Source organism: Malus domestica, chromosome 17, assembly GCF_042453785.1.
Source record: "Malus domestica chromosome 17, GDT2T_hap1".
Lineage (NCBI taxonomy): Eukaryota > Viridiplantae > Streptophyta > Magnoliopsida > Rosales > Rosaceae > Malus > Malus domestica.
In genome coordinates this window covers 533,137-547,596 of record NC_091677.1, presented here as the reverse complement: position 1 = coordinate 547,596, position 14,460 = coordinate 533,137, and the positions used below count along the sequence as shown (strand labels likewise).

General features: G+C 37.3%; 2 protein-coding genes and 1 long non-coding RNA gene across 3 annotated transcripts; 2 read left to right on the top strand and 1 right to left on the bottom strand.

The window, feature by feature from the left end:
- Window positions 1-3,147: 3,147 nt before the first annotated feature.
- LOC103425779 (uncharacterized) lies at window positions 3,148-4,928 on the top strand. Its single transcript, XR_527999.4, has 2 exons — window positions 3,148-3,616; window positions 4,576-4,928. It is a non-coding gene; the product is annotated as an uncharacterized lncRNA (long non-coding RNA).
- Window positions 3,681-6,533, bottom strand: LOC103425780 (protein LAZY 1-like). The gene is made up of 4 exons (XM_029097690.2): window positions 6,461-6,533; window positions 5,205-5,968; window positions 4,360-4,642; window positions 3,681-4,057 (listed from the first exon to the last, which is right to left on the bottom strand). Exons 1-4 carry the CDS (start codon window positions 6,531-6,533, stop codon window positions 4,038-4,040), a joined length of 1,140 nt encoding a protein of 379 aa, XP_028953523.2. The 3' UTR covers window positions 3,681-4,037.
- A 3,191-nt stretch (window positions 6,534-9,724) lies between these two features.
- On the top strand, window positions 9,725-14,329 carry LOC103425778 (probable metal-nicotianamine transporter YSL6). The gene is made up of 7 exons (XM_008363877.4): window positions 9,725-10,539; window positions 10,724-10,896; window positions 11,241-11,338; window positions 11,545-11,682; window positions 12,049-12,238; window positions 12,477-12,609; window positions 13,197-14,329. Exons 1-7 carry the CDS (start codon window positions 10,167-10,169, stop codon window positions 14,129-14,131), a joined length of 2,040 nt encoding a protein of 679 aa, XP_008362099.3. The 5' UTR covers window positions 9,725-10,166; the 3' UTR covers window positions 14,132-14,329.
- Window positions 14,330-14,460: the final 131 nt, after the last annotated feature.

Genomic DNA, 14,460 nt, shown 5'->3' with positions numbered 1-14,460 from the left:
TGAAGTTTTAACGAAACACTTCCGTTACTATTCACTTTGAATGAAGAATGACATTTTAACTTTCTTGTTACTATTCACTTACACATATATTTGCCATTTTTCATTAAAAATAAATAGTACAGAAGAATTTTCGTTAGTTTTCCTTTAAATAAAAGGGATGAGAGGTAAAGGTTTTAGTCGAGTCCCCTTAATTATGATGGTTCACTTTACACCGAATGAAGTTTGTGAATTCTTTTCTAATTGACTGGCTTAGACTCTGTTATAGGATTCGTTGGAACTTTGAAAATATGTTCTAAATTTTAAAGTTTTCTATGGATTGCAACTTGAAGGTGAAAATTGTCTTAGTTAAGTTTTGTTTAAGTTCGTACTTTGTTAGTTTTTCTTTTGTTTTTTGAGTTTTATTTTGCTTGAGGACAAGCAAAATGTTAAGTTTGGGGGTATTTGAGGAGTCAATATTTTACTATATATTTTACCATAATCTTAGTATTAATTTATTGGTTATTTTGTGTAAATTTTGATACTTTAAATTATATTTCTAATGTATAACATTCGACTTCCTCTTGAGCATAAAGTAATCAAATGGACGAATTTTGAAACAATTCCAATTAGAGAAGGTTTGTGAGTCTTTCAAGATTATTGTATCAAAGTTTCAGATTTTTCTACCAAGCTGTTTAACTATGACGATGAAATAAAGATCCAGCGCGCAGCTTTTTCAGATTGACGTTTCTAGACATTTTGGGTATTTTGGAGGTCAAGACGGTATATTTTGAGGAAGATTCATTCTGAGGATTTGTAGGGGACGACTTAAGCTTTCAAAAGAGACCTTTGGGCACCAAATCGGAGTTGATTTGGGGATCAAAAGTTTGGTTTTCTGACAAGTCCGAATTTTAGTTCAAATATGAAACATTTTATTTTCTATTTTATTATTTTATTATGTTTCCTAGTTTTATTCTAAACCCTTTTAGGGTTTTATTTTGTATTAGTATAAATAAAGATATTTAGCCATTAGGGTTTGGGGAAAAAAAGGAGTGGGGAAAACACATGAACTATTTTGGAGGATTTGTACTCTTCTTTCAAGGTGTTTTCTGTAACATCTCACATCACCCAGGGGTATGATCCTTAAATGTATATTCTCATTCCTACAAAGCACGAGACCTTTTGGGAGCTCACTGACTTCCGGTTTCATAGGAACTCCGAAGTTAAGCGAAAAGAGGGCCAGAGCACTCCCATGATGGGTGACCCACTGGGAAGTTGCTCGTGAGTTACTAGAAACAAAACCCTGAGGGCGTGGTTGGGGCCCAAAACGGATAATATCGTGCTACAGTGGTGGACCGGGCCGGGGAAGTGATCCGCCCCGGGCGGGGATGTGACAATTTCTTTCTATGTTCTTAATAATATTTTGTTTTATGATTATTTGTAACTAATCCGTTTTGCTAGGGCGAAGTCTTGAGCCGAATATGTAATTTTTATTTAATTACTTATGATATTATGCATGCATGTTTTGAATTATTAATCACCATTTTAAACTATCTAAGTGTATTCGCAACCATTAGGATATTTAGAAAGGTAATTTAATGCAGTTTTGGTCGAAATGTTCCTTGAAATTGGCGCTGACTTATTGTGGTTAATAATTGTAATTTAACTTAAGATGAACATCACGTCTTAAGGGTCGCATGGTTTTTCAAAAGGATTTTCATAAAACTTAATGAGTCTTTCATGTTCATATTTGATCCGAACGTCTGGACGGGTTGCATGTTAGATATACGTTATATGTTAGACGTTCCAAGTAGAACATATATTAGGAAAATCTAACATTCGAAATATGCATGGGTAATTTATAAGTAATTGGAATAACTACGTAAGATTGTTAAGGTGACGACTGAACCCTAGGGCTTTTACAAATTGATTTTCTTTAAATTGGTTTCTAGTTGATTTATTTAATTGTTCTTAATTTAAATTCGTTTTTATTATATTAAATTCTAAAATCAACATTTTCCAAACTTTGTTTTAAATAATTAATTAAGAGTTGGTTTTAAACATAAATTATTCATTCAATCACTGTGGAAGCAACCTTACTTGAGCTGCTATACTACGACAACCTTGTACTTTTGCAAGTATTTTTAAGTGTTTTTATCCTTACTTTTGCAAGTGGTATTATTAACTTTTTAACATACATATTCTACCATTTGTATAGTAACACGTGATGTACCGCTCTACGTACCGGTTATACCAAAAAATCTCTCCAAGGGCAAGTGGAGAAAGAGGACAAGTGAAGGCCGCACGCATAGGACTGCCATCCGGGAGAGAAGAAATTTGTACGAGTATTGTAAACACAAGCGTGTTCACAATAATAACGTCGCTTGACCCTCGAGGAGTAGGGAACGGTCAGGAATAAGACGTTAAAGATAACTAATAAGATCTACGACTATATGCATTTTGGCTCCCGGTATGCGAATTTGCGACAGAGCATAGCTATTTCCTAGTGAATTTCCATTTTAATTTTTGTCAATTGTTATAAGCGATGGCAAGTGGGCCTCTATCATAATGGTGTAGAGAAGTGTTGTTCTTGCACAATTACTGTAAGTTCGAACCTCGTCGGCTTTTTAATCCAACATCTAATCTAACAGATTTATCGTTTGACAAAAAAAAAAATAAAGAGGCTCAAAGGGCGTATTTAATTGAGGTTTAATTTTAATTCTTTCATAAACATAGCGATATTCAATTACAATTTTAAGTGATTTTTGAAAACTCTAGGCATATTCAATTAGAATTTTAATAAAAATTTATAATACTTTAGTTATTTCGTAAAGTATTTTAAGTAATCACAAATCTCACGTCTTCTCTTTCTAGATTTTGAGAAAATTGAATTTTGCTCATATTTTCCATGAAATCTTAAAAAAAAATCGATTAAAAGCACATCATATTCCATGGACTTATATAAATTAATTGATATATCTCAAAATCCTAATTGAAATTGAATACACGTTAAGTAGCATTTGGAAAATTTTATAGCATTAATTACTATCTTTTAAAGTAACTTTTAAAATAAAATCATTTTTATTGGGTCTTTTTTATTGTAACTCCCTAAATTAGAGAGAGAAAGTATGGTTTGAATTCGGTACAAAGTGAATTATAAAGGAAGATCAACTACCAAACAATCCACCACTTTTACGTTAGCTACAAACCGTTGGGGGCTGAGCTCAACATTTATATCTGCTCCGACAAATCCAAGGTCAATGCGTAGAGAGTGCCTTTCAAGGTTTATATCTGCTTCGGCAAATTTTAGTTTTATTTTTTAATGTAAAGATAAATTAAGCGGATTGGGTTTGTGGGGGTAATTTAGATAGTAATCTTGGTTTAAAAAGATAGTAATAGATAATTTAGGTACAATATGAGCGCTGGAGTAAGTTGGCTGAGATAATATTGGTTTTCTCTCGGTCTCCATTTCCGGAAATCCCAATGTGTAAGTTCATCTTACTTCCCCAAATTCACAATCCCTAAAACGTAATTTGCTGCATTTTCTGATCATTCAATATGTCGGCAACGTCAGCTACCAGCCGCCGGGGACTGAGCTCAGCCTCCTCAGTGATGTTAGCCTTTCGCTTCCGGAGAAAAGGTACGAATCTGTGGCCTGAAAATATCAAATCTTTTTATTAGTTTTCGCTTTCGAATAACTTGCTAGTCACCTATGGTGTTCTTGGATGCATAAAATCTTGGATGCATATGTATGACTAATTTGAGTACTTATTCAAGAAAACCGTGGATTTTTCTTAAGTCGTAACCGTTCGATAAGAAATGTAGATGATCAAAATCTTGCTTATTGATTCGGAAATTTAGATAGAACTTATTCACAAGACTCAATTTCATCACCACACTGGAGGAAGATAAATACCATCTAGTATTTTTCATCTTTTCTTGATTTAGCAACACTCAGCTCACTCACAAAGACGTACATTGAAAGATAATATTACAAAGCACAATATTGACGTTCTGTCTCACGAAGGACGGCATCTGTCTGTTTCTTACAACCGCGGTTGCTACAGCTCCAACACCAAATCTGCAATGCAAATAGTACCGGACTGTTAAATGTATTCGTAGTAGGCTCAGTTTTGAAGACGTCGAATGCATGATGGGGTGCATATGTGTAAAAACTTGCTATGATATGTCTAGATAGAGCCCGGCGAGTTAGGATATAGGTTCAGTTCGGTGTGGTTTCTTTTAAAGTTTCTTTTTTTGAAGAAGGCTGATGGTAGAGTTTGAACTTTTTGTTCTCCCAAATTTTTGGTGTTCTGTACTTGATTTGCCAAAACATGTAGGGACTAAATCAAAGTTTATCGGCGTATAAAAAGTAATACTTACATTCTGCATCTGTTTTAATCCAGTGCTCTGCTCTTGTCCCGTAAGTGCTGCCATTCAGCCTGTACTGGGGGAAGTTCATGTATTTCTTACAATTTTCAGTCCCCTCCTTTACCAGTGGCCCTTCAGGGAACCTTCTGTTGTCTCCACCCTTGAGCATCATGTTTTCATTACAACCACTATCTGCACTGAAAATTTTCTTCTTCTTGTATTTCTCAGACTTGACAACTTCTCTAGCAGCAATAGAGCTTTCAGGATGGATCGTTCTATGGAACATGCGTAAGACCTGCATGCCAGACAAAAGGACCAATAAGTTGTATTTGAAGTAATAGGTTCTTTTTTATCCTCAATATAAGACAACAGCAGGTAGTTTGGGAGAAATTATTCGAAGAAGGATTGTTCTCTAATGAAGACATCTAATGGAAACACTACTATTGGGTTTAGATAAACAAGGTTCTGTAGCGGGGTGCTAGGTTTTCCAGGGGTCAGTAAACTGGAAACAACACCTTACTTTGAGTGTGTAGATCATATTGTAAGACCTGGAGATGCTAACAAAGACAATTTTCATGCTACATTTGCTTCTCACAATTAATTTATGTGTCAGTGTTACATTCTTTGTGCGTGCTGAATCCCATAAACAACCATTGATGTTTCTTTGATCTAGATGCTGAAGATCAGATTGACAGCATTGGAGTATCGTGTTTGACTTAGCTGTATGTGGGATGACATTGGTGAAATTATTGCAAGGGAATGATGTATGTGTGTATGTAGTCATGTACATCTGTGTGTGTGTGATGAAGCGTCATCAGATGCGCTGTTCTCGGAAGATCCAGTTATAGGAACCCAACCTTATGGGGTTTCTTCTTGGTTGAAAGAGAATCAGATGCCTCACCACATTTCTTCTTGATGGAAACAGAATCAGTTGCATCACCACCTGAGCTCTTTGAAGAAGCATGGAACTTTTTAATCATCTTCTTCATGAACCCCATGGCAGATTTATGCTTATACTTGACTTCTGTCTCCTCACTTTCACTTTTCTCCTTATAATCAGTTGTGATTTTGGTCCTGTCAAACAGCTCTTGCAGTGATGCCTTTTCTTTCTTTGCTTCCATTGTTTCTGGTAATTCAGTTGAGGACCCAAAGAGATATCCTTTGAGCGGACATGCTGCATCCTTCCAGTACTCTTCATCTTCGGACTCCTCCATTTGCTTTCCATTGGGTGTAACAGAGCTAGCATGACTGTCCCTTGCTGACGATACACGAACCCCTTCTTCCTTTGTCTCAGCATCAAGAAACTTCTCTAGCTCGTATCTGATCAGCTTCAAGTCGTTTTCAGTCACCTCTGCTTTTTGCTGAGTTAAGTTCTCTAAGGTCGTCCCAAAAGTTGGTGTTTCGGGCTCATTGATACCTGACTCTGAGCCAAGAGTTCCAATGGTGAGAAAGCCAGGAAAAAGCTCTGAGATGATAGCAGATGTTTCTTCTTCTCTCTTGGCTTCAGATTCAGAAAAAGATTTTTCTCGGTCCCTTGCAGGTGGCTCCAAGGATGTAGATCTGTATCTGGAGCCAAAGCTTGACTTCATATAGGCATCTTGGTCATCAAGTGATGGCTGAGCTGAAAGGCAAACACAAGGGTTCCCTGAAATTAGTTACAGAAAGAATTAGGTCTGTTACTCACATTGGAAGAAAGGGTTGATACGTGCGTATAAGTACGTCATCTCAGAGGCTGCACGGCTGGCCAAATAAACTGGTCAGTGTGATATGGCTGAATGATTTCATTAGTTAGTATAAGTTGGTCGGCGGTCTTTGGTTCGAATATCGTGAATGGCAAATTCGATACCAAACTAGGTTGTTTATTGTGTGGCTTAGCCGAACTCCCCCTCCCCTTAGTGTAAAAATATCGATGTACTAAAAAAAAAAGTTGGTCAGCGGTCGTGAGGCCACTTGATTTCCAACTTTTTCTTGAGATTCCGAGTTAGTTCTAAACTGCAGCTTAATATATAGTAAAGTCAATGATTATTTGCTAATTTCTGTAACCTGATTATGTGTGAATTATTAGTGCTTAAGATGGGGAAAAGATGAAATGTACGGTGGTAGGAAGCAATACCAATAGTGAGATCCTTGAAAGGCTCAATGCTACCGTGCCGAAATTTGTGGTGCACCCACTGTAATAACTGCATCAATGTAATGCTAAGATAAAGTAAAAAAGATTGAAAACATCTCTCGTTCTAAATTTGGTTAGAGTTTACACTTACCTTCATTTTCAGGTGTTGGAGGGCTTGATGTTGATATTGTTTAAGTAAACATTGATGAAAGAAAATATATATAGATTTAGTTTGCAAACAAAGACTGGCTATAAAAAGAGATGTTAGGAGGAGGAACAGAATAACATCTTTTCATGAGGATTTCCGAAAAGCTGTAGACGTCACCAATTGCTAGAAGGGTCCGAGGGTGGTTGAGTAGAGAGAAACATTTAGAAAGATACAAGATTGTAGTTGGCTCTTCTTATCAAGGCCAAATCATGTAGACAAATTGAAGGGTGGTTTGAGTATGCATAAGTATATTAGTAAAGTTGCATGTAAGCTTTAATCAACGCGTAATAATGTTTCACATAAATCTCCATAAACTTGATAAACAATTGTCTTTTGGAGTAGCACAACGATGCACCCGAGGGGAAAAGGGGTGTAAGCAAATCTACCTGTTTCATTGTGAAGTATAGATTTCTGAATATGGTTACGATAAATTACTATTATGTTGCATTCACTTCCAGCGTTATAAGATAGCTTGCAGATCACTGATGTCATTGAACTTTACTTGCATATCACTGATGTCATTGATGCAGCATTAGGGTTGTTTTCTCTCTGTTACTTGTAATAGTCTAAACCTCATGTGCAGGTATAATTTTGACGTTAATAGCTATAGATCGAGGTTTGGATTTGACCAATTGTCTTGTTTATCATTGTCTAAGTATCTTATGGATGGAGGAGGAGGCATCAGGACAAGGTTGCTGGCCCAGAAATATTTGCATGCCCCCACACGCATCTCTGGAAGTTAAGTATTTAGCTTTAGGGAAAGGGTATAGCTGCTGTAGGCTTAGAGACAGTCATAGTCATTAACCATTCGTGCTTACATCCTTGATTAGACCTCATACTGTCTTACAAGTGGGCTCGATAATTACGCAGGGCAGAGGAATGTCGAAGATAAAGGAAGAGTCCTTTACAGAAAGAACATTCATAGTTTATGCATGTAAACTGATTTTATGAATTCGCTTCAAAGCATTGAATATAACTGGTTTTGCAGAAAGTATGTTGATAGTTGCAGAATTTGTTATGCAAATGCGAGCGATGCATCATGTTAGTCCGGTAGGGCTATATCGGACATTTTGTTGATACGTCATCGATACTGTGTTAAAAATGGACATCCTGCACATGGAACTGAGTATTCTGTAATATGAATAGCTTCTTTGTTTTGTTTTCCTTTTCTGCATGAGATGATTTTGGGACAAGACTGGTGAATGAGTCACCGTATATAATTGAAACCATGATTAATTAATTGAGACAAGCTTACTCAAATCTGTCAACATTCTAACCATTAGTTTTAGGGTATCCCTAGTTTTAGCTACTTTTGGAGGACTAAAGACAGAGAGAATCACTCCCCATTCGACCTTCCATACACCACAACAAACACTTCCAATCCAGTTGAACTTGGAAGAGAGAAAATCTTGTCTCCTTAAGGTCAAGGAGGATCTCCTTCTCAAAATATTTCGAGACCTATTCACAGAACTTAGTGTTTATGATCGAAACTGTTCATATTAGAAGTCACTTTGTAACATCATTCTTGCAAAAAATCAATCAACTAAGGTCGTTAGTCAATGATTTTACAAAATCTGTCAATTTGTTCTTATATAGTTCAATGACTAAACGATCTTGGTTTTATTTGATTTTTTGTAGAGATTATCTTTACATAGTGATGTATAATATGAATATTTCGATCATAAACACGAAGTTCTATTAATAAGCCACAATATTTTAAAGAGGAGTTCTTCGTCAATCCTTGAGGACTAGTCAAGTCTTTCGGATGAGGATCCTCTCCGGATCCTCTTTGTGGGGATCCTAGGAATCCTCACATCCTAACCGTTTATCGTACATCGTACGGCCAGTTTTCGTCAGGTATTATTTATATTTAATTTTAAATAAAAAAAGTCAAATGATTTTTTATTGTACAATATACGATAAATCGTTAAAATGTGAAGATCCCTAGAATTCTCACAATTTAGATCCTATGTATGTCTTTATTGTTTTTGTATTGGATGGAGTTATTGCACGATCATTACCATCATGTTTGTTCTTATTTGTATGGACCTGTCGCATGATATGATAAGACCCCAACTTAGGGCAGTTGAGCCATCTTAATTTTTTTATTTAGGGGATCAAACCAATTTGGTTTCTAGGCATTTGGATTATCATCGTGGATACCTCAGTGTTGTGGTTGATTGTTGTTGAGTTTCGAAGAAGTCATTGTGGACTTCTTGAATACATTTTTTCTTGTGTTTTCATAACGGAAGAATCAAAACTACCATTTGTGTACCTTTGGGTTACGAAAGACTACTTTCTCTAAGTGCTAATAACAAATCTTCTTAATATTTTCCCAACTTGTAGAATGGGAAAAAAACTATACATCGGAAAATTGAGTGGACCAAAATAAAGGGTCTCATGATTTTATAAGAGCCTCGTTACTTATGACGTTTTTTTCATGAAACCATACCAAGGCTAACAAGGAAAAGACATTCGAAATTGTTGCCCTACCAAGACAACTTTCACACCAAGTGAGACTTTATAGGGCTTGGTGGGACTAAGAGGAATGGCTTACTTATACCCCGAATGCCCCATGTCAACCCGAATAAATGACACATTATCATATATTTTAACTTTCTCACATTGCATTATATCATTAGTTTAAGATGTTACTGTGTAATCCTAAAAACATGAGTAGAGTTTCACCTGAAAAACGGTCAAGTTCAATCCCAAGAGTCTCGGAAAGTCTCTCCTGCAAATGATTTAGTCAAACATCTTACTAAAGTTTTTCTCCCAAGTAAATACTTATAAAACCAAAAAGGGTGATCGCTTCCATTCACCATAGTCATCTAGTGAATTAGTTTACACATTTAGTCTCTCTATTATTACTCTATATGTTTACTTTATAGGTTGTTCCTTATTCGCGTTCATAGTGTACATTATCCATGAACCAACTTAGAGTTAATATTTTTTATATTAACTAAATGATATGAAAATTGATGATTAAATTATTACTTAAACGTTAATAAATATGTTCATTTATATTGGTGACACATCATTTAGTTCGAAAATTTAGTCTAAAAATTCAATCTTACTAACATTACTATATCAAAATACAATGACTCAATGAGCATGAAGGGGAGACGGGCAACATATTTCAATTGGACCAAGCAAAATTTACCCATGGCCGGATTGGTTGGATAAATTGATTTTCAATTCAAAACGGCTCCGTAACCTTTCTCCCAATTGGATCATCTCCGGATACTTTTGATAAGAATCATGAAGATCGTGTTCAGTATTTATCAAATATTATTTATGTTTAATTTTAAATAATTTTTTACCGTACGAAGAAGATCCGGAATCACCTTTCTCTCTTGACAACAAAATCTCCAGCTACCTCTCTGCAACTGCACGCCTTCTCCACGCGCCATCCCCTGAAAAATCCATTGACCTCGATTGAACAAAAAAATCCCAATTAATATCCCAGCAATCCACACCGTCTGATCATCTCTCGCAGTCATGGGGACCGAATCATCAGCAGCGTCCGTGGAGATATCTGAGCCGTTGCTTCACAATTCCGACGACAAAATCAAGGCCGTAGAGTCCGACGACGACGACCGAATCCCCGAATGGAAGGACCAGATCACCATCAGAGGGCTGGTCGTCAGCGCCGTGCTCGGCAGCCTCTTCTGCATTATCACCCACAAGCTCAATCTGACGGTCGGGATTATCCCCTCCTTGAACGTCGCCGCAGGGCTGCTCGGGTTCTTCTTCGTCAAATCATGGACTGGCTTCTGGGGAAAATTAGGGTTTTCAGTTACCCCCTTTACCAGGCAGGAGAACACCGTCATCCAGACCTGCGTCGTTGCCTGCTATGGCCTCGCTTTTAGCGGTAAACCTAATCACTTCTGTTCCGTTCCGTTCTTCACTAATTAGTTTTAATCGCATCCCTAATTAACTGATTAGCTAGTTCTTAGCTCTTATTCTTCGTCTTTTGTTAGTTAATTTTGATCTCAGTCAAGGAAAATTGGTGTTTGTGTAATCATATAGTTTGTAAATGTGAAATGAATTGGCAGGGGGGTTCGGTTCGTATTTGCTTGCCATGGATGAGAGAACATATAATCTAATTGGTACTGATTACCCGGGTAATCGGGCGGAAGATGTTATCAATCCGAGCTTGTGGTGGATGAGTGGTTTCCTGTTTGTTGTCAGCTTCCTGGGCATTTTATGTCTCGTTCCGCTTCGCAAGGTGACTACTTTTTCTGTGGATATGGATATCTTATGGTTGCTACCCATGTGTTTGACCTTGTGCTAATACTGATGTTAACTTTCTAACTGAATTCTGCATTGGTTCTGGCATTTACACCGATAGAATTGTCTTTTTTAAGTTGCTATTGGCATCTCAATTCATTTCGCGAATGTTATAATCATTAGACCCTCTGATAGAAACAGTTGTTGCTTGATGTATGTTCATTGGCTAGGACGTTTTGATGGCAGAAGGTTAACGTGCCCGTTGGCTACCTATTATGGTATTTGTTGTATACTTGTCTTTTGTTAATGTATACTGTCTCATCTTTATTAATCTGATATCAGGTTATGGTCATGGATTACAAACTAACATATCCCAGTGGGACAGCCACAGCAATGTTGATAAATAGCTTCCACACTAAGAGTGGAGCAGAGCTTGCCGGGTAAAGTCTATGTCTCAACCTTTTGATGTGTTTTATAGTAGTGCACTACTGCACTTTGCTTCCACCGAAACTGGGAAACTGGTTATTCTTTCCACTCTAAATAGTTGGTCTGAAAACTCCTTAATCCCTTTGTATCTATTTTTATTAAAATGGATGAATTCAAAATGAATCTTTTAAATTAACACCGTCATAATCTTACTTTGCAGGAAGCAAGTTCATGCTCTAGGGAAGTATTTAAGTATAAGTTTAATTTGGAGCTGCTTCAAGTGGTTCTTTGGTGGTATTGGAGATTCATGCGGATTTGACAATTTTCCTAGCTTTGGTTTGACACTGTTTAAGAACACGTAAGGCTATTGGTTCTTTGGTTGTCTTCATGATTCTTCTCTTCATTCTCGCTCCCCTTCACATCCACATCCTTTCCACTCTTTCACCACTTGTTTATAAGTTGAGAAAGTGGCAAACACTACTTGGTGGAGCTAGTGGGGATCCTTTCTTTTTTATTATTTTCATACCCATTTTATGATGAAACAAATATCAAAATCAGAATAGAATTGGTATTTTGCATTCCTGATTATCAATGGTGAATTCGAGTTTGACAAAAAGAAAAGACAAAAAAGGCCTTCTGAGGAAGTGGCATTCTTTTTAGTAAGATCTACAATATTTGTACAACAGTGAAGTTGCTGATGTTTTACATGACTGGCTTCGTGCAGGTTTTATTTTGACTTCAGTCCAACATATGTTGGATGTGGTCTTATATGTCCTCACATAGTCAACTGCTCAGCTCTTTTTGGGGCTATCTTATCATGGGGTTTTCTTTGGCCGTTAATATCCCAATATTCTGGGGTCTGGTATCCAGCCGACCTTGGTAGCAATGATTTCAAAGGTCTTTATGGATATAAGGTATTATGCTTCGATTTCCATTTCAGGCACACTACCTTGATTCTTAGGCTAATTACATGGGTGTAGTACTATAGTGTAACTATTTCCAGTATGGATTTTGTTGCATTTCTTATGACAAAGACCTAAAGGTAGAGTAAGGGAAGAATAGACTGTTGCCTACACACTCATTCATAGTTATTGTTTTTGGTCATCTATTTGGCTCAAAATGCTATATTCTTACCCATTATGCTGTTTGCAGGTCTTTATATCCATTGCCCTCATCCTAGGGGATGGTCTCTACAATTTGATAAAGATTATAGCCTTTACTCTCAAGGAACTATCCAATAAGAGTAGCAAACAGAGCAACCTTCCTGTTGTCAAGGAGGCCTTAGGTCAGTATTTATATGGTCTCTGATATTCATTGAAAATGTCGACTATTCGTTAGATGCCAATGTTGTCACTCTTCACCGTAAACGGTTTGAACCCATAATCCATATAAGAAGGCATGTGTTCCCTGCAATGATGTTTGAACTGTATGATCCTGTAGTAGTGCTTGTGTATTAGTAATCTTGTTTGAGTTGTGACATAATAGCATAATTGGCTGAAATCTTAGTGCCAATTTTGGCTGTAGCAAAATCTATGTATTTACCACACAGGCAGTGTATTGTGCTAGAAATAGAAACTAAAATTGAGTTCTCTTTTGTATTTAAATGTATAAGGTATTTTCAAGAAATACTCAAAATTTATACTTACTTTTGGTTCCTTGAACCAAATTAATTGTTCATGGCAGCCTTTATTGGCTAAGATATCTGATTGGTATGATATTGCCACTTATTATCGGATAACCTGTCAAAGAAAAGAAGAGGGGATGACATCTTACACGTGGCATAGTATAAACAGATTAAAGTTCGCATGTATTAATTTTGAGGTAACCTATTTTATGCTGAAGAATAATAGGTTGTTGATATGTGCTAAGCAGGTGATGAGAGTTCAGAAGTACCACTAGAGCAAAAAAAGAGGGATGCAATATTTCTTAAGGATAGGATACCGACGTGGGTTGCTGGAGCTGGATATTTGGGCCTAGTGGTAATATCCACAGCAACAATGCCAATCATCTTTCCACCTCTGAAATGGTATTTGGTTCTATGCTCATACATCCTTGCTCCTGTCCTTGCCTTCTGCAACTCCTATGGCACTGGCCTCACGGACTGGAGTTTAGCTTCAACTTATGGGAAGATTGGTCTTTTCATCATTGCATCGTTAGTTGGAAGTGACGGTGGGGTTATAGCTGGGTTAGCAGCATGTGGGGTGATGATGACGATTGTCGCTACTGCAGCTGATCTCATGCAAGACTTCAAGACAGGTTACCTCACTATGTCCTCGGCCAAGTCTATGTTTGTAAGCCAGTTAGTGGGGACAGCCATGGGTTGTGTGATTGCTCCGTTAACATTCTGGTTGTTTTGGACTGCATTTGATATCGGATCACCTGATGGTCCATACAAGGCACCCTATGCTGTAATATTCAGGGAAATGGCAATCCTAGGTATCGAGGGCTTCTCTGAGCTCCCCAAGCATTGTTTGGCTATGTGCGTCGGTTTTTTTGTGGCAGCGCTAGTTATAAACCTGCTGAGGGATGTGTGTCCTAAGAAAATATCACAGTTCATTCCGATTCCAATGGCAATGGCAGTCCCATTCTATATCGGAGCATACTTTGCCGTCGACATGTTTGTTGGGACTGTGATATTATTCATTTGGGAGCGAGTGAATAGGAAGGATGCGGAGGATTATGCAGGGGCAGTGGCCTCGGGTTTAATATGTGGTGATGGGATTTGGACAATCCCGTCGGCGGTCCTCTCAATTTTCAAGGTCAATCCACCCATCTGCATGTACTTCGGGCCTTCTTTGAGCAGATGAGTTGAGGCACATGCAGTACTGTGATACTAGTGATTGTAAGTTCAAAATTTGAGGTGTTGGGAGGTTTGGTTAGATTTTTCTAAATTAGTACTCGAAGTATGATTCATTACTCAGTTGGGGTGGTTCTTCCAGTTCCATGTACATTAAACAAACAAACGGTTGAATGCTCCGAAATCAACGAACCACAAGATTGAAGTATATTGTTGTTTTTGTATGGTATGGAGTTATTGCATCATCATTCATTCCCAAAAACCTTACAGAAATCAAGCTTAATTAAAAACGTTTTTGTGCCACTCAATACTACGGTCTGTTAGTATTCTTCTTCACTT